The sequence below is a fragment of the Stomoxys calcitrans genome, chromosome 1, assembly GCF_963082655.1.
Source record: "Stomoxys calcitrans chromosome 1, idStoCalc2.1, whole genome shotgun sequence".
In the NCBI taxonomy this organism is placed as follows: Eukaryota; Metazoa; Arthropoda; class Insecta; order Diptera; family Muscidae; genus Stomoxys; species Stomoxys calcitrans.
In genome coordinates, this window is record NC_081552.1 from 239,429,310 (window position 1) to 239,450,123 (window position 20,814).

The 20,814-nt window shown below is 37.1% G+C and overlaps 1 protein-coding gene across 1 annotated transcript in view; it reads right to left on the minus strand.

The window, feature by feature from the left end:
- Positions 1-20,814, minus strand: part of LOC106090758 (uncharacterized) — a 49,482-nt gene that overhangs the window by 9,743 nt on the left and 18,925 nt on the right. Inside the window, exons 8-17 of the mRNA XM_059369002.1 lie at positions 20,592-20,768; positions 20,444-20,521; positions 11,717-11,839; positions 11,473-11,649; positions 11,286-11,405; positions 7,644-7,853; positions 7,396-7,572; positions 7,210-7,341; positions 3,342-3,729; positions 2,445-3,260 (exon numbers count right to left, since the gene is read on the minus strand). Coding sequence (XP_059224985.1) covers positions 2,445-3,260; positions 3,342-3,729; positions 7,210-7,341; positions 7,396-7,572; positions 7,644-7,853; positions 11,286-11,405; positions 11,473-11,649; positions 11,717-11,839; positions 20,444-20,521; positions 20,592-20,768 — 2,398 coding nt within the window. The remainder of the gene's footprint in view (positions 1-2,444; positions 3,261-3,341; positions 3,730-7,209; positions 7,342-7,395; positions 7,573-7,643; positions 7,854-11,285; positions 11,406-11,472; positions 11,650-11,716; positions 11,840-20,443; positions 20,522-20,591; positions 20,769-20,814) is intronic.

Consider the following 20,814-nt stretch of genomic DNA (forward strand, 5'->3'; position numbering starts at 1 on the left):
CGTCCCAAAGTAATTGAAGAGCCCCGCGAGGGACTTTTTTTTAAAGGAATGCCCACGGACTTTTGCCTAAACAATGCACCTCAAGTTCATGTTCCAGGAGGTAAACATCTGGAATTGATTGCAATTTTCAAAAGTCACTACTTTGTTCCAAGGACGAAAAACATCGGTTCAGATTTAGATATAGCTCCCATATATGTCTGCTATCCGATATAGTCTTTGAGGGCTGTAGAAGCCACAATTTGGGCCCGATCCATACAAAAGTTTGCATTATATGTTTTTATACCCACCACCGTAGGATAGGGGGTATATTCATCGAGTCATTCCGTTTGCAAACACATCGGAATATAGACCGATCTTCCGATAAAGGGTCTGAAGCCCAAAAGATTTATTTATTACCCGATTTCGCTGAAATTTAAAACAGTGAGTTATTTTGAGCCTCCCAACCTCTGACCTAAATATGGTTCAGATCGGACTATATTTAGATATATACCGATCTCCCGATAAAGGGTCTGAAGCCCATAAAAGCTTTATTTATTACCCGACTTGCCGAACCGGGCCCGCTCCGCTGCGCCTTCTTTAACTCTCTAATATCTTTTTAGGGTGGGAACACTTCGCCCTGAATGCGGATATCGAATTCGTGCCATTGTAGCCTATGATGCTGAACGCGTTCGAATCCTGGCGAGAACATCGGACAAAGCGGTGTTTATCTCTTCTTAATATTTGCGACATTTGCGAGGTACATGCCATGCATGGCCATTTAAAAAATTTTCCCCAAAGAGGAGTCGCACTGCGGGACGCCGTTCGGACTCGGCTATAAAAAATGTCCCTGAGTTTAAACTTGAATCGGAAAGCACTCATTAATGTGTGAGAATTTGCCTCTTCTCGATTTCTGGTGGTAATGTTCTCATTAGGGGAGGAATGGCACCTCAGACATTTCGACTCAAATATGTATATCTAATTCGTGCTGCACTTTCAAATACCTTTAATTTGAGCCCCATATTGCCATGGCTGGTAAATATGAACCGTTTCGAGGGTGTTTTGGGGCGGCCACCGGCACTTTGCACTGAAAATAGATATCAAAGTCGTTTCTTATTCCCAGCGGAAATGAGGTTCAGTTTTGGGGGGTGCTTTACGGCGTACCCGATGGGTACTAGACCCAAATTTTAATACCATATTCGCTTTCTGGTCTCCAATTCCTTTCATTTGATACCCTAATTGTGCCCATGGGACCTCTTTGGGATATGGGTGGCGTTTTTGGGGTAAGGGGGAGGGTCCGTCTCCACCCGCTATCTAAAAATTATATAGCCTATGTGTCCTTCCAGACAAATGTACACAATCTATGAAAATTTTAAGAAAATCGGTTCAGCCAGGTATCATGTAGTCATAATGGGTCTAATGGAGTTTTCGAGGGGTGGCGTATACTTCGATCTGATTTTGTATGCCAGATTTGAAATCTACTCCCGAATACCTTTCATGCTCTTTGAGCCCCATATTGAGTCCTCTGTTTAGAGGAGTTTTAGAAGAAGGGGGGGGGGGGGGGGGGGGTGGTTGGTTTGCTGGGTACTGTAAGAGTTCTCGGCACCCGAATGAGATATGACCCAGACCAGCCCCCAATTGCATATTTCTATTGACATGGTAGTTTAGTTGTTATAAGAGAGGATGGTTAATTTTACCATGGTGGTGGGTATCCAAAGTTCAACACGGCCGAACTTAACACTTTTTACTTGTTTTAATTGGATCTATTAAAAATTAATTGAAATCTTCAACAATTTCAATCATTTATTTAACTTGAATATGAAATTTTTTAATTGACAAATTTTATATTATTAAAAAATTAATTGAATCAAATAATTTCGTGATTGAAACCGATTTTTTTAGATAGTGGTTATGAATGAAGCTTACAATGAAGGTGATGAAAAAAGCTATCTATCAACCTAGATGTATATTGTAGAACTTAGACTTATTTCATTTGACCTCCTTCTATACCATTTTCGAATGTATTGGGTTGCCCAAAAAGTAATTGCGGATTTTTTAAAGGAAAGTAAATGCATTTTTAATAAAACTTAGAATGAACTTTAATCAAATAAACTTTTTTTACACTTTTTTTCTAAAGCAAACTAAAAGTAACAGCTGATAACTGACAGAAGAAAGAATGCAATTGCAGAGTCACGCCGACTATATGAAAAATCCGCAATTACTTTTTGTGCAACCCAATAATTCAGAAAATACCAAGTGATATTCAGAAATTTTATTTGTAGTTCAGAAATTTCATTTGAAAAGCAGATATTTTATATGAAACTCAGAACTTCTATTTGAAATTCAGAATATGTCAATGGGTTAAGACTAATAAAGGTAATGGTAATGAATGAAGGTTTTTGTAATAAAGTTAATGAAGAAAGGTATATATAAACCTATATGTTTTTTCTAAACTTATATCATTTTACCTCCTTTTAGTAGAAACTCATAATCCTTTAGGTTATCCATAGGCCTTATTTCAATGGCATCAACAGCCAATGTCTGATTACCATTTTTAAGGTCAAGCTTTCCTATGAGCGAATGAGCCACAAAAACTGTGGTGCTATTTACAGCGATTACATCTCTTGAAGGATTTTGAAGAACAATACTACAATAGGTTGTCAAGTTCTCTCGCTTTGCTTCCAATATCAATAGAATGGGCGTTTGTAATTGCATGGCTTCATTAACAACTTCCGTTCCATTTAACTGAAGTTGCACTTGACTTTTCTGTGGCGATAGTTGATCCACCATTAAACGAAATAAATAACTTCCTTCTCCGCTGAGTTTAAATGCGTCTACATTTGAGGCATTGTTGTTGCCCTTAATTGGGTTTTGCAAAACCATAGTTTCCAACTCCACTCCATGGGCCACACTAAAATTGCCCACATATAAAGGTTTTTCAAATTGCAACATCTGTTGAGACTGGGGATGTGTATTCTCCGCTGCCTTTTTGGGCAATGTAATCACCACATACGTAATGGCAGACAATTGTTCCCATGTGGCTCTTAGAGTCAATTTTATGAAGGCATCATTGGCAAAGGCATCCAAAGTGAAATTGGGCATAAAATTTATATTAACTTGGAAATTATTGTTGGTCAAATTAAACATATTTTGAGGATTTTCCAAAAAAGAGAATTTAATATCAGTCCTGTACATCAGAGGGTAGAATATAATGGGGAATAATTCCAATTGGCCATTGGTGTCTATAAGGCCTTCGTAGTAGGTGCTCATGAAATGGAAGAAACCTGGTAAAAAAAATAGAAATAAGAAGAATTATTAATATATAAGCTAGTCCCAATTGTCCCTCTATTTTATCTTCAACTTACTTTGAAAGTCCACCAATTCCACTATAACATTAGCTTCATTCGTCTCGGCCAATTGTGGGTGTTCTGCCCGCAATTCCAATTCCCATTTTTTGTGTTGCATTATAAAGGATTGATTGACTATTGAGGAATTCCATTGAATAAGAATTTCACCATTTTTGTTATCAGTGATTTCAAATCCTCTTATTTCGCTGCCGCTTAAAGTAAATCGTACTTCCGGTTGATAAGATCCTGCAGCGAGTTGTATTCGTATGGGTTCCATAGAGAAATCCAAATTGATGGTACCATTATACAATTGTTGAATGAAACGAGGTTTTATGGGCATACGATTTATGGGATCAGAGCGTATGATAACGGTGGCATTTGAACTACGAGGAGGTACACCATTATCCTTAAATAAAAAAAAAAAAAAAAAAAAAAGTATAAAAAATTGGATCAAATCCAAATAAAAAATTATTAAAAAACCAGTAAGGAAAGGCAAAAGTCGGGCAGAGCCAACTATATAATACCCTAAACCAACCCTTCCATTATAAATTTGGGCAATATATAAATATGTATATGTATATGAGAGCTATATCTAAATCTGAACCGACTTTTAATCGTTTGAAAATTGTTGTTGCTACGGCCATATAAGTGGAAATCCGGCAATAAATATATATGTGTGCTACATCCAAATTTTAACTGCTTTTGATTAAATCTCGCATATATGCTAAGATCAGTAACAAAACATTCCATGCCAAATTTTGTGCAGATCGGTGGAAAATTGTAGCTACTACGGCCATTTAAATGCAAATCGGGCGATACATATATATGGGAGCTATATCTTTATCTGGACCGATTTTGATGAAATCTTTCAAATATGTTAAAATCAGTAACAGAACAATCCTTGCCAAATTTTGTGGAGATCGGTTGAAAATTGTAGCTACTACGGCCATTTAAGTGAAAATTGGGCGATGCATATATATGGGAGCTATATCTAAATCTGAACCGATTTTTACCAAAATCAATAACGTTCGTCCTTGGACCATAAAAGTGATATGTACAAAATTTCATGATGATTGGGCATAAAATACGACCTGCAGTTTGATTACAAGAATACATGGACTCAGAGACTGACGGACATGGCTAAATTGAATCAGAAAGTGATTCTAAGTCGATCAGTATACTTACCAATGGGTCTAACTATTCTTCTTCCTAGCATTGCAACCAAATGCACAAACTTATAATACCCTGTACCACAGTGGTGGTGTGGAGTATAAACAAGTAAAAGCGTGCTGAGTTCTGCCGCGCCGAATCTTATATACCCTCCACCATGGATCGCATTAGTCGAGCTCTTGACACGGTATCTCTTTTTAGGCAAACAAAGGATAAACGAAAAGAATTGCTTTGTTATGGGAACAATATCAAGTTATGGTTCATTTCGGACCATAATTGAACTGAATATTGGAGACCAAAATAGAAATCATTGTGTAAAATTTCAGCCAAATCTAGTAAGAATTGCGCACTTTAGGGGCTGAAGAGGTAAAATCGGGAGATCGGTCATAAGAGAAGCCGTTGTACAAAATTTCACCTAAATCGGATAATAATTGCGCTCAAGAAGTCAAGACCCCAGATAGGTTTATATAGCAGCTTTATCAGGTTATGGACCGATTTCAACTATTCTTAGCACAGTTGTTGAAAATCATAACAAAACACCTCATGTAAAATTTCAGCCAAATCGGATAATAATTGCGTCCTCTAGAGGCTCATGAAGTCAAGAACCCAGATCTGCTTATATGGCAGCTATATAAAATTATGGATCAATTTGAAATATTCTTAGCATAGTTGATGAAAGTCATAACAAAATACTTCAAATCGAATAATATGGGTTGCCCAAAAAGTAATTGCGGATTTTTTAAAAGAAAGTAAATGCATTTTTAATTAAACTTAGAATGAACTTTAATCAAATATACTTTTTTTACACTTTTTTTCTAAAGCAAGCTAAAAGTAACAGCTGATAACTGACAGAAGAAAGAATGCAATTACAGAGTCACAAGCTGTGAAAAAAGTTGTCGACGCCGACTAAATGAAAAATCCGCAATTACTTTTTGGGCAACCAAATAATTGCGCCCTCTCTCTAGAGGCTCAAGAAGTTAAGACTCCAGATCGGTTTGTATGACAGCTATGACCATCCATTTCAAATTTGGATCGCGGATTGATTCCTATTATACTTCCCAGGTGACTGTCCAATTATTGTTCTTTGAAAAATTCTTTTTTTAAACTTAGCATCCTAACATAAAAAAAAAAAAATTAAAAATTTATTTTTATCCGATGTGGCTGTAATTTAGCATGTAGTGTTCTGCTATGACTTCCAACAACTATGTTAAAGTACGGCCCAAATCGGTCTATAACCTGAAATAGCTCCCACAGTAAACGATCTCCCGGTTTATATCGGAAAGAGATCGGTCTATATGGCAGCTATATCCAAATCTGCACCGATCTGAGCCAAACTGAAGAAAGATGTCGAAGGGCGTGACACAACTCACTGTCCCAAATTTCAGCAAAATCGGATAATAAATGAAGCTTTTAGGGGCCCAAGACCCTAAATCGGTGGATGGGTCTATACGGGGGCTATGTCAAGATATAGTCCGCTATAGCCCATCTTCGACTAAAAAAGAATCTGTGCAAAGTTTCAGCTCAATATCTCCATTTTTAAAGACTGTAGCGTGGCTAGATCTTCTTCGATTTTTACGCTGATCAAGAAAATATACTTTATAGGGCCTGAAATGGATATATCGATGTGTTGCAAGCGGAATGACAAAATAAATATACCCCCATCCTTCGGTGGTGGGTATAAAAAAATTGTTAACTTTGCATCTTAACCTAAAAAAAAATGAAAAAATTTAAAGACGCTACTATTTGTAAGGCTTTTTGAGTCTTTAACTTCGGTTCACTGGTGTCTTTTCCCAAGGTAAATTTCCTAATGTTCAACGATATTTTGATCTTCACTTTAGATTTTTGTCGCAACAAATTGAAGCCGTTCTGATCACACTGATCTCGGCAAATCAGACGGCCCTAGTAACATACCTGCTGAACCGTTGCGGTATGGAACCACCCCATTGCGCAAGCAATCACCCCAATAATCAGAGAGGCCTGGGAAACAAACACTGTCCCCTCGGAATGGAAGATGGGGATCATGGTAGCAATCCCAAAGAACGGTGATCTAACCCTGTGTAAAAACTGTTGGGTGATCGCTATCAATAAAGCGATGGCAAGTCAACTGACAACATTTTGAGAAAGGCACATGCCAGTTTGCTGTCAGGATGTTCTTGTGCCGATCACATTAACTCTCTGCGTATAATCATTGAAAAGTCTCCAGAACTTAATTTTTTAATCTTTTTTTCATCGACACAGTTCAATGTGGGGCACTCTGTTGAATAAGGGCATCCCTGGAAAATCCTTACGCTAATTAGGGAGCTGTATAGGTATGCAAAAGTTTCAGTCCGTTTCAATGGAAAAGAGAGCCGTCCTTTCGGGATCGATAAGGGAGTGAAGCAGGGTTTCATCTTAATGTCGACGCTATTTTCATTTTTTGGTTTTACAACATGGCACTGTGTCAATACTTTTATGCAGCACTGTATGTCCTACATAAACCATTCTCATGATTTGTCTTAATATTTTAAGTCTTTTTAGAATACAGAATCTCAATAAGATTTACATAAAATCACATTTATTGGAATGTTTGTTAGTGCACACATAGCATTACACAAAATGCCAACAGCACTCAAACCGCACCATCTAAACTCTTAAAAATGAAATGCAACAAAATAGAATAATAGACACTGAATTTGTTCCAAAATCTGAATAGACCAACTCAATTGTAAATATTAACATCACTGCGAATTTCTAACAATGGAACTTTGTAGGTGAAAAATCTTAGTTTTACCAAATAAGCATTGGGAGGAAATGGTATTAGATTAACATGTTCTGGATTAAGAATCAATTGATCAACTATAACATCATGCTAAAATTGGAAAAAATATTAATCATACAACTAATTATGTAGCAATCAACTCACATCCAGTGGACAAGTGTGATTCAAATTCGTGAAAGGTGTTATAATACCCCAAATAATCTGCCAAAATAACCAACGTTTGGGATTTTTCATAAAACGACAAAAATCCATGGTGTCATTGTAGAGAAAGGGACGTAAGCCATTATAGCCACTTTTCTTGTGCAGAAATTGGGCATTCAACTGTGGTAGAAAGAGAGCATAAAAAATGTTGTTCAAAAGAATTTGCTTCCTCCGCTTCAGAATCTACTCACCGTAATATTGTTCATTGGCAATTCATAAAATTTTAAATAGATATTCATGCTGACCTTGTGACGTGCCAAAGCTTTCAAAAAACATTTTTGAAAAACCGCCTTAGTTGCATTATACGTCTCACATCGCAAATTTGTAAATTTCATATTCGTCCCCATGCCATAGCTAATCGTGGCCAATAACACAAATATTGCGATCAACAGTCTTTTTGTCTGCTCCATTGATTTTGAAATACAAATGGTTAATGTTATGAGTGTCTGCTAAATTCGAAATGGATTTGAAGAACGCACAAGTTTTTAATTGTTTTAAAAATAAGTCAAACATTGATACGGTCCATCATGCATATTATATTTTATTAAAAAAAAGCTCTCAAATAATTAAAAATGAGTAAAAAGGCATTAAGTTCGGCCGGGCCGAACTTTGGATACCCACCACCTCGGGTGTATAAGTAAACCCCCTTTCGCCACAATCTGGTGAAAATTGGATAACTAAGGCACCCAAAACCGGCATGGCATTGAGTGGCTTAATAAATATAAGACACTGTTGAATTTTGTAAAAAATAAAGCTTTTATGGACTTCAGACCCTTCATCGGCAGATCGGTCTATATGGCAGCTATATCTAAATATAGTCCGATTTGAATCATATTTACGTCAGATGTCGATAGGCTTAAAATAACCCACTGCTTTAAATTTCAGCGAAATGGGATAAAAAATAAAGCTTTTATGGCCTTCAGACCCTTTATAGGGAGATCGGTCTGTATGGTAGCTATATCTAAATATAGTCCGATCTGAACCATATTTGGTTCAGGTGTCAGGAGGCTTAAAATAACCCAGTGTTTTAAATTTCAGCGAAATCGGATAAAAAATAAAGCTTTTGTGGCCTTCAGACCCTTTATCTGGAGATCGGCGTATATGGCAGCTATATCTAAGAATGGACCAATCTAATCCATATTTAGGTCAGATGTCGGGAGGCTTAAAATAACCCACTGTTTTCAATTTCAGCGAAATGGGATAAAAAATAAACCTTTTATGGCCTTCAGACCCTTTATCTGGAGATCGGCGTATATGGCAGCTATATCTGAGAATGGACCAATCTAATCCATATTTAGGTCAGATGTCGGGAGACTTAAAATAACCCACTGTTTTAAATTTCAGCGAAATGGGATAAAAAATAAACCTTTTATGGCCTTCAGACCCTTTATAGGGAGATCGGTCTATATGGCAGCTATATCTAAATATAGTTCAATCTGAAGCATATTTAAGCCAGCTATTGGGAGGTCTTAACCTGCTCATTGTTTCAATTTTCAGGCAATTCGGGTAATAAATAAAGCTTTTATTGGCTTCAGACCCCTTATCGGCAGATCGGTCTATATGACAGCTGGATCTAAGTATAGTCCGATCTGTACCACATTTGGTTCAGATGTCGGGAGGCTAACAAAAAATACACCGTTTTAAATTTCAGGCAAATCGGGTAATAAATAAAGCTTTTATTGGCTTCAGACCCCTTATCGGCAGATCGGTCTATATCACAGCTGGATCTAAGTATAGTCCGATCTGTACCACATTTGGTTCAGATATCAGGAGGCATATAATAACGCACTGTTTTAAATTTTAGCGAAATCGGGTAACAAATAAATCTTGTATGGCCTTCAGACCCTTTATCGGCAGATCGGTCTATATATGGCAGCTATATCTAAATATGGACCGATCTAATCCATATTTAGGTCCGAAGTCGGGAGGCTTAAAATAACCCACTGTTGCAAATTTCAGCCAAAAAATATCTAAATATAGTCCGATATGAACCTTATTTGGGTCAGTTGTCTCCTCACTGTTTCAAATTTCAGCAAAATCGGATGATAAATAAAGCTTTTATGGGCATTAGATCCTTTATCAGAAAATCGGTCTTTATAGCAGCTATATCCAAATATAGTCCGATTTAACTCATTCAAGAACTTAACCAGCGTGCATTAAAAAGACGTATCTGTGCCAAATTTCAGCTCAATATCTCAATTTTTGAATGCTCTAAAGTGATTACTACAGAAGGACGGACAGACACACGGACATCGTTAAATCGTCTTAGAATTTTACGACGATCTGAAATATAGGGTCCGAAATTGATATTTCGATGTGTTGCAAACGGATTGACTAATTGAATATACCTCCTATCCTACGGTGGTGGGTACAACAATTGATCCATTCATTATTACACCCTCCACCAAAGGATGGGATGTATACTAATTTCGTCATTCCGTTTATAACACCTCGAAGTATGCATCTTTGACTCCATAGAGTATATATGTTCTTCATCGTCATGGCATTTTAAGTCGATCTAGCCATGTCCGTCCGTCTGTCTATCGAAAGAACTTCGAAGGAACAAAGCTAGACGCTGGAAATTTTGTACAAATACTTCTTATTAGTATAAATATGTCATATCGGTCCATGTTTTGATATAGCTGCCATATAAACCGATCTCGGATCTGGACTTCTTCTAGAGGGCGCAATTCTTATCTGATTTGGCTGAAATTTTGCACCTAGTGTTTTGGTATCACTTCCAATAACTGTGCTAAGTATGGTCTAAATCAGTCCATAAACTGATATAGCCGCCTCGATCTTGGGTCTTGACTTCTTGAGCCTCTGAGGTTGGAATGAAATTTTACATAACGTGTTTTATTATGATATCAAACAACTGTGTCAAGTATGGTTCAAATTGGTCCATAACCTGATACAGCTGCCATATAAACCGATCTGCGATCTTGACTTCTTGAGCCTCTAAAGTGCGCAATTCTTATCCAATTGGAATGAAATTTTGCACGACATGTTTTGTTATGATATCCAAAAACTGTGCCTAGTATGGTTCAAATCGGTTCATAACCTGATATAGCTGCCATACAAACCGATCTGGGATATTGACTTCTTGAGCCTCTAGAGGACGCAATTATTATCCGATTTGTCTGAAGTGTTGTACGTTGTTCTCCATTATGACTTTCAACATTTATAGTCTGGTTTGTTTCGGTCCTTAACCTGCTGTAGCTCCCATATAAACTGATCTCCCGATTTAATATCTTGAGCCACTGGAAGTCGCAATTGTTATACGATTTGGTTTAAATTTGGCACAGAGTGTTTTGTTTCGACTTCCAACAACAGTACCTAGTGAGATCCAAATCGATTTATAACCTATTGTAACTCCCATAAAAACCGGTATCCCGATTTGAGGTCCTGACAGTGTTGAAGTTTTGCACATAGTGCTGTGTTATGACCTCCAACATCCGCGTTAAGTGTGATTTAAATCGATTTGGAACCAGATATAGCTCCCCTATAAATTGAGCTCCCAATTAGTCTTCTACGGAAACTTTTAGTTTTTATGATTTGGCAGTTATTAGGCACGTAAAGTACACCCATGTCCTTCAACTAAGTTAATTAGTTGAAATTTTTAACAGAACCCTTGATAATGGATTCCCGAGATTCGGTCCGGCCGAACTTTTCGTTTTAGTTAATTGTCTTCTTCATCTGACAATAACAAACATATTTTTTTTTTCCTTTTTTGTTTTTTGTTTAAATAACCATTTATTTTTTGGAATAACTCACTGCTTCATGCATCAAGCATTACGAATGACTCAATTGTAAATATTGACATAAGCCCTTACTTCCAATATGGCAACGTTGTAAGTCTGAAATTTAAGCCGTAACATGTAAGTATTCGGAGTAAAGGGAATCAGTTCAATATTTTGAGGATTCAAAATCAATTTATCAATGATTATATCATGCTGGAAAATAAATACAACTATTTGTCAAAATTTTAAGCTTTAGAGAGAGCCAGCAATAAAAACTCACATCCATTGGGCAAGTGTGATTTAAATTTGTAAAGGGAGTAAAGGCATCCCAAATAATTTTCCAAAACATCCAACGTTTGGGATTTTTCATAAACCGACAAAAATCCATGGTGTCATTGTAGAGAAAGGGTCGATATCCATTATAGCCGGCCCCCTTATGGAGGAATTGGGCATTCAACTGTGTGGTAAGAAAGTATAGAAAATGTCTTCAAAACAATTCCTGCGGTATTTTTGATTGAACTCACCGTTATATTGTTCAAAGGCAACTCATTCAATTTGAGATAGATATTCATGCTGACCTTATGACGTGACAAGGCTTTTAGGAAACATTTTTGAAAAACAGCCTTAGATGCATTGTAAGTTTCACACTGCAAATTCGTAAATTTTATATTTATTCCCATGCCATGGTTTACAACTCCCAATAGGATGAATATTGCGATCAGCACATATTTAATTTGCTTCATGTTGATGTTAAAACTCAACTGATTTATGTATGGTAAAAATCAATTTAATAATCGCTCAGGTTTTTAATTATTCTAAAAATAGTTTAGTAGCTTTTGTTTTGCATTATATGTTATTAAACATACATTAAATGGACATTTTTGGGATCATGACTCGCAATAATCGACATATTTAAAAATTATGAACTTTAAAATAAGAAACAAACTACGAATCCATTAGCTGTATACTCTAATTCAATAAAATACAGCCTAAAAGTTAATTTGGCTGAATCAAACTTTAAGTACCTTTTAATATGATTAATAATGGCCTAGAAGCTTAAAGAACCTAATATTGGGTTGCCTAAAAAGTAATTGCGGATTTTTCAAAAGAAAGTAAATGCATTTTTAATAAAACTTAGAATGAACTTTAATCAAATATATAATTGCCATTTCGTTCGATATCCTTTTGCCATCTTCCTGGCAAATTTAGTATTCCACGCTCATAGAACTTCTGGCCTTTATCTGCAAAAAACTGAACCAAGTGCGATTTTATAGCCTCATCATTGCCGAAAGTTTTACCATTTAAGGAGTTCTGCAAAGATCGATATAAATGATAGTCTGATGGTGCAAGGTCAGGGCTATATGGTGGATGCATCAAAAGTTCCCATCCAAGCTCACTCAGTTTTTGGCGAGTGACCAAAGATGTGTGCGGTCTAGCGTTGTCCTGGTGGAATATGACACCTTTACGATTGACCAATTCTGGTCGCTTTTCCTTGATGGCTGTATTCAATTTGTCCAATTGTTGACAGTAAGCATCCGAATTAATCGTTTGGTCCTTTCTAAGCAGCTCAACAATACCACACTCTTCCAATCCCACCAAACAGACAGCATAACCTTCTTTTGGTGGATATAAGCCTTTGAAGTGGTTTGAGCTGGTTCACCATGCTTGGACCATGATCGTTTTCGACTAACGTTGTTGTAAACAATCCATTTTTCATCTCCAGTTATGATTCGTTTTAAAAACGGATCGAATTGATTGCGTTTAAGGTGCATATCACAAGCGTTGATGATTCGGTTTGTTAAATGAATTTCTTTCAATACATGTGGTACCCATATTAAAATTGACGCCAAACAAACAAATGTAAACAAAATTTCGCGCACTATTTTTTTCAAAAGCAAGCTAAAAGTAACAGCTGATAACTGACAGAAGAAAGAATGCAATTACAGAGTCACAAGCCGTTGAAAAAATTTGTCAACGCCGACTATATTACCGACAATTACTTTTTGGGCAACCCAATAGTTTATTAGACAGCAGTTTGACTTAGAGTAAAACTTTTTCAATTTGATATAGGGAAGTATGAGATATCAAGTAACAATTCTGAGTGATTTTAACTTTAGATTCAGTCCACGCCAATCTAGATTACTCCTTCATGTCAACTGTGATCACTGACTTATCTCTGATGTAGCTTACTTCAACATCCATTAATTGGGGTGCGCTAAAATGTGACGCGAGATCCACATTTAGTCATAGTTCACAAACTTTGATAAATAAAAGTGCCTAAAGGTCGGCCGGGCCGAGTCTTATATAAACTCCAACACACTCATACAGCAAAGTCTGTTGTAAATAGCAAACTCTGATTGCTGACTGTCAGTAGTTATTTTTGCTGTCATTTCAAAAGTAGTTCTGCTGTTACAGCAAAATGTTTGCCATTTCAGAACAGCAAGCTTATTGCTAAAGAGATTGTTATTTGCTAAAAATGTTGTTAGAAGGATAGTAAAAATAGATTAAATGAAATTAATGATCAAATTTTAATTTTTGGAAAGATAATGAGATGATCTCAGCCAGAAAAAATACCTAGAATATTCAAAATACATGAGCGGACGTAACAAGCAACATTAATTACAGCATGGTCTATTACACTAAACACTATTCAAGTGATGTTTTGGTTGTTGTTGTGTCTCGAAGAAAAATAGAAATAAACAAGTAAAAGCGTGCCAAAGTTCGGCCAGGCCGAATCTTGGGAACTCACCACCAAAGAGCGTAAGAAAAAATAAGAGCTGGCGTTAGAGCCCAATACGGGATGAAGAGTGGCAAATTTTAAAGACACAACATGTTTGCATTGCTTACGATATTTCGTTTTTCCTTTATTCCAACTTTCGGTTGCAAAGAAACAAAGCAAAATACAAAAAAATGTTCGAACGAATGCCCGAATCAAAACAGAATAACCCGAAAATGTTGCAACCCTCAATGTGATTCCAATTGGAATACATGGAAAATGTTGTGTCTTTAACGCGAGTTATTTTCGAAACGGGGAAGACAAAGCAGAAACCCTCTCTTCTATTTCTTACGCTCTTTGCTCACCACCATGGATTCTGCTAAAAATTTATACAAATAAAATTTAGTTGAAGGGCATAATTTTATTCTACATTCCAACCTATGTCAAACAAGCAAAAATTTAAGCTTCTAGGAACCGCACAAGGATGATCGAGAAACCGGTTTATATGGGAGCTATATCAGGTAATAGACTGACTGACTGACCGTAATTGGCACAGTTGTTGGAAGTCGTAACAGATAATCGCACGCAAATGTTCAATCAAATCGGATTACAATTGCGCCTACCAGTGGCTCAAGAAGTCAAATTGGAAGATCGATATATGTGGGAGCTTTATTAGGTTATAGACCATGCCAAATTTCAGGCAAATCGGACAAAAATTTCAACTCTCCAGGGGCTCAAGAAGTCAAATCAGGAGATCGGTCTATATGGAAGTTGTTGGAAGTCACAACATACCAAATTTTAGCCAAATCGGACAAAAATTGCGGCTTGTAAGGGCTCAAGAAGTCAAATCGGGAGATCGGTTTATATGGGAGCTATATCAAGTTATAATCCGATTTGAACCGTACTTAACGCTGTTGATGGAAGTCATGAAAGAACATTTTGTGCACTTTCTTAGCCAAATCGGACAAAAATAGCGACTTTCAGGGAATCAAGAAGTCAAATCGGTAGATCGGTCTATGCGGGAGCTATATCAGCGTACAGACCGATTCGGACTGTAATTGGTACAGTTGTTGGAAGTCATAGCAACACTACATGCAAAATTTCTGCTAAATCGGACACAAATTGCGGCTTGTAAGGATTCGAGAAGTCAAATCGGGAGATCAGTTTATATAGGAGCTATATATGGTTATAGACCTATTTGAACCGTACTTGAAACAGTTGTTGGAAGTCATAACAGAACACTATGTGCAAAATTTAAGCTAAATCCGACAAAACCAGCGGCTTCCAGGGGCTCAAGAAGTCAAATCCCGAGATCGGTTTATATGACTTGACACAGTTGCTGAAAGTCAAAACTTCAGCCAAATCTGGCAAAAATTGCCGCTTGTAAGGGCTCAAGAAGTCAAATCGGGATATCGATTTATATGAGAGCTATATCAGGTTATATACCGATTTGGACAGTACATGGCACAGTTGCTGGAAGTCATGACAGAACAGTTTGTGCACAATCTTAGCCAAATCGGACAAAAATTGCAGCTTCCAGGGGCTCAAGAAGTCAAATCGGGGGATTGGTTTATATAGCAGCTACATCTAAATCTGAACCGATATGTTCCATTTGCGATATCCAACGACATCTGTGCAAAATTTTAAGCGGCTAGCTCTAGGCGTTCGATCGCTATCTTCATTTCGATAGACGGACATGGCTAGATCGACTCAGATTGTCGCGACGATCGACAATATATACACTTTATGGGGTCCTAGATCAATATTTCGAGGTGTTAGAAATGGTATGAGTAGGTTAGTTTACCCTATCCTATGGTGGGGGGTATCAAAATTGTAGCTTCCAGGGGCTTAAGAAATCAAATCGGGAGATCGGTTTATATGGGAGCAATATCAGATTGTGAACCGATTTTTTTCCCCCTCCTAATGCTGGCAACATTTGCGAGGTACTATGCCATGTAAAACTTCTCTCCAAAGAGGTGTCGCACTGCGCCACGCCATTCGGACTCGGCTATAAAAAGGAGACCCCTTATCATTGAGCTTAAAACTTAAATCGGACTGCACTCATTGATATGTGAGAATTTTGCCCCTGTTCCTTAGTGGAATGTTCATGGGCAGAATTTGCAAATTTTGACACAGTTGTTGAAAGTCATAACAGAATACCATGTGCAAATTTTTAGCCAAATCGAACAAAAATAACCGCTTCCAAGGCCTCAAAAGATCAAATCGGTTGATCGGTTTATATGGGAGCTATATCCAAATATGAACGGAGCTATATCCAAATATATCCAAATATGAACGGGAGCTATATCCAAATATGAACCGATATGGCCCAATTGCAACGACTCAACGACCTACATCAATATTAAGTATCTGTGAAAAATTGAAGCGACAAGCTTTATGCGTTCGACCGCTATCGTGACGATCAAGAATATATTGGGTTGCCCAAAAAGTAATTGCGGATTTTTTAAAAGAAAGTTAATGCATTTTTAATTAAACTTAGAATGAACTTTAATCAAATATACTTTTTTTACACTTTTTTTCTAAAGCAAGCTAAAAGTAACAGCCGATAACTGACAGAAGAAAGAATGCAATTACAGAGTCACAATCTGTGAAAAATTTGTCAACGCCGACTATATGAAAAATCCGCAATTACTTTTTGAGCAACCCAATATATACTTTATGGGGTCTTAGATCAATATTTGGAGGTGTTACAAACGGAATGACTGGATTAGCATATCCCCACCCTATGATGGTGGGTATAACAAAAAAATGAATGCGGACAGAGTTAGGTTTAAGGAAGTTTCATGACTGAAATGTTGACCAATAGGCAAATGGAAATGTGTTTCTCAGCGGATGTTTATATGTTTCTATATTTTTATACCCACCACCGAAGGATGGGGGTGAATTTATTTTGTCACTCCGTTTGCAACACATCGAAACGTCCATTTCCTATAAAGTATATATATTCTTGATCAGCGTAAAACGATATAGCCCTGTCCGTCCGTCTGTCTGTTGAAATCACGCTACAGTCTTCAAAAATAGAGATATTGAGCTGAAACTTTGCACAGATTCTGTTCTTGTCCATAAGCAGGTTAAGTTCGAAGATGGGCTATATCGGACTATATCTTGATATAGCCCCCATACAGACCGATCCGCCGATTTAGGGTCTTAGGCCCACAAAAGGCACATTTTTTATCTGATTTTGATGAAATTTGGGACAGTGATTTATATTAGGCCCTTAGACATTATTCTTCAATTTGGCCCAGATCGGTCTAGATTTGGATATAGCTGCCATATAGACCGATCCGCCGATTTAGGGTCTTAGGTCCATAAATGCCACATTTATTATCGCATTTTGCTGAAATTTGGGACAGTGAGTTATGTTAGGCCCTCGACATCCTTGTACAATTTGGCCCAGATCGCTTCAAATTTGGATATAGCCGCCATAAGACCGATTTCTCGATTTTAGGTTTTGGGCCCATAAAAAGCGCATTTCTTGTCCGAGGTCGCCGAAATTTGGGACAGTAAGCAGTGTTTGGCCCTTTGATTCATTATTCAATTTAGCCCAGAACGGTCCAGATTTTAAATACAGCTGCCATATAGACCAATTTCTCGATTTAAGGCTTTGCGCCCATAAAAGGCGCACTTATTGTCCAATGTCGCCGAAAGTTGGGACAGTGAGTTGTGTCAGGCCCTTCAAAATGTTTTTTCAATTTGGTCCAGATCGGTCCAGATTTGGATATAGCTGTCATATAGACCGATCTCTCGATTTAAGGTTTTGGGCCCATAAAAGGCGCATTTATTGTCCGATTTCGCCGAAATTTGGGACAGTGAGTTGTGTATGGCTCTTTGATATTTTTCTGGAACCTGACGCAAATCGGTCCAGATTTGGACATAGCTGCCATATATGGTTGCCCAAAAAGTAATTGCGGATTTTTCATGTAGTCGTCGTAGACAAATCTTTTCAACGGCTTGTGACTCTGTAATTGCATTCTTTCTTCTGTCAGTCATCAGCTGTTACTTTTAGCTTGCTTTAGAAAAAAGTGCGCGAAATTTTGTTTACATTTGTTTGTTTGGCGTCAATTTTAATATAGAGCCGACAAAGGAGCATTTTCGTCATATTTTACTTTATTATTTCCGTAAAGGAAAAAACGCGGAGCAGGTTGCTAAAAAGTTACGAGATGTGTATGGTGATAAAGCCTTAAACGGAAGACAGTGTCAAAATTGGTTTCGCAAATTCCGTTCTGGAGATTTTTCACTTAAAGATGAGCCACGTTCAGGTCGGCCAAATGAAGTTGATGATGACCAAATCAAAGCATTAATCGAATTGGATTGTCATGTAACTGAGCGTGAGATAGGAGAGAAGTTAAATATACCAAAATCAACCGTTCATTATCACATAAAAAATCTTGGACTGGTGAAAAAAAGCTTGATATATACTGAAAGAAATTCGTTTGACAAACCGAATCAACGCTTGTGATATGCACCTTAAACGCAATCAATTCGATCCGTTTTTAAAACGAATCATAACTGGAGATGAAAAATGGATTGTTTACAACAACGTTAGTCGAAAACGATCATGGTCCAAGCATGGTGAACCAGCTCAAACCACTTCAAAGGCTGATATCCACCAAAAGAAGGTTATGCTGTCTGTTTGGTGGGATTGGAAGAGTGTGGTATATTTTGAGCTGCTTCCAAGGAACCAAACGATTAATTCGAATGTTTTCTGTCAACAATTGGACAAATTGAATACAGCCATCAAGGAGAAGCGACCAGAATTGGTCAATCGTAAAGGTGTCATATTCCACCAGGACAACGCTAGACCGCACACATCTTTGGTCACTCGCCAAAAACTGAGTAAGCTTGGCTGGGAACTTTTGATGCATCCACCATATAGCCCTGACCTTGCACCATCAGACTACCATTTATTTCGATCTTTGCAGAACTCCTTAAATGGTAAAACTTTCGGCAATGATGAGGCTATAAATCGCACTTGGTTCAGTTTTTTGCAGATAAAGGCCAGAAGTTCTATGAGCGTGGAATACTAAATTTGCCAGGAAGATAGCAAAAGGTTATCGAACAAAATGGCAATTATATATTTGATTAAAGTTCATTCTAGGTTTTATTAAAAATGCGTTTACTTTCTTTTAAATTACTTACTTTTTGGGCAACCCAAGACCGATATCTCGATTTGAAGTCCTGGCCCCATAAAAGGCTCATTTTTAATGCGATTTCACTGAAATTTGACACAGTGACTTATGTTAGGCTTTTCGATATCCGTGCCGTATATGGTTCAGATCGGTTTAATTTTAGATATAGCTACTTAAAAGACCAATATTTTTTTATACGCAATTGAACAATGACTTGTACTTATAAGTAAAGGGTGATTTTTTTGAGGTTAGGATTTTCATGCATTAGTATTTGACCGATCACGTGGGATTTCAGACATGGTGTCAAAGAGAAAGATGCTCAGTATGCTTTGACATTTCATCATGAATAGACTTACTAACGAGCAACGCTTGCAAATCATTGAATTTTATTACCAAAATCAGTGTTCGGTTCGAAATGTGTTCATTCACCGTAACGTTGCGTCCAACAGCATCTTTGAAAAAATACGGTCCAATGATTCCACCAGCGTACAAACCACACCAAACAGTGCATTTTTCGGGATGCATGGGCAGTTCTTGAACGGCTTCTGGTTGCTCTTCACTCCAAATGCGGCAATTTTGCTTATTTACGTAGCCATTCAACCAGAAATGAGCCTCATCGCTGAACAAAATTTGTCAAAATTTGAACACATTTCGAACCGAACACTGATTTTGGTAATAAAATTCAATGATTTGCAAGCGTTGCTCGTTAGTAAGTCTATTCATGATGAAATGTCAAAGCATACTGAGCATCTTTCTCTTTGACACCATGTCTGAAATCCCACGTGATCTGTCAAATACTAATGCATGAAAATCCTAACCTCAAAAAAATCACCCTTTATTTGGTCCAAATCTGAACATATTTCGATATAGCTGCTATGGGGCATAAGGTATGCACTGTTCACCGGATTTTGACGAAGGGTGGTTTACATATATGCCCGAGGTGGTGGGTATCCAAAGTTCGGCCCGGCCGAACTTAACGCCTTTTTACTTGTTTTAATTACAAGTTTCAGTGAGTATTGGAAACAGATACTACAGGAGGACACCACGAGCAGATGAATATTAAAGGTTGAGATGAAGGTAAAGCCAAAATGAGCTTAGACTGGGCCAAAATGAGCTTAGACTGGGCCAAAATTGTTTTTAAACAGGATATTGAATAAACATGAAATTAGAGCAAAGGCTATCGCAAACATTTTGTACAACTTGAAAACTAAACAAAAATTTAAAATTGTTGAAAATTTCTAAAAACATATATTTTTTTCAAATAATCATAGATTATGGTATTACTCTTCCTTTTTTGCAACAAATATTAAGACTCAATTGTAAATATTCACATAAACCCTTACTTCCAATAGATCGACATTGTTAGTGAGAAATCTAAGTCTTACCAAATAGGTATTGGGAGCAAAGGGAATAAGTTCAATATTTTTGGGATCTAAAATTAATTTGTCAATGATAACATCATGCTAAAAATAATCAAATAAAAAACACATTAAACAAGTTTTAAGCTTAAAGGAACCATCATTAAAAACGCACATCATATGGGCAAGTGTGATTTAAATTCGTAAAGGGAGTAAAAACATCCCAAATAATTTTCCAAAACATCCAACGTTTGGGATTTTTCATAAAACGACAAAAATCCATGGTGTCATTGTAGAGAAAGGGTCGATATCCATTATAGCCGGCCCCCTTATGGAGGAATTGGGCATTCAACTGTGTGGTAAGAAAGTATAGAAAATGTCTTCAAAACAATTCCTGC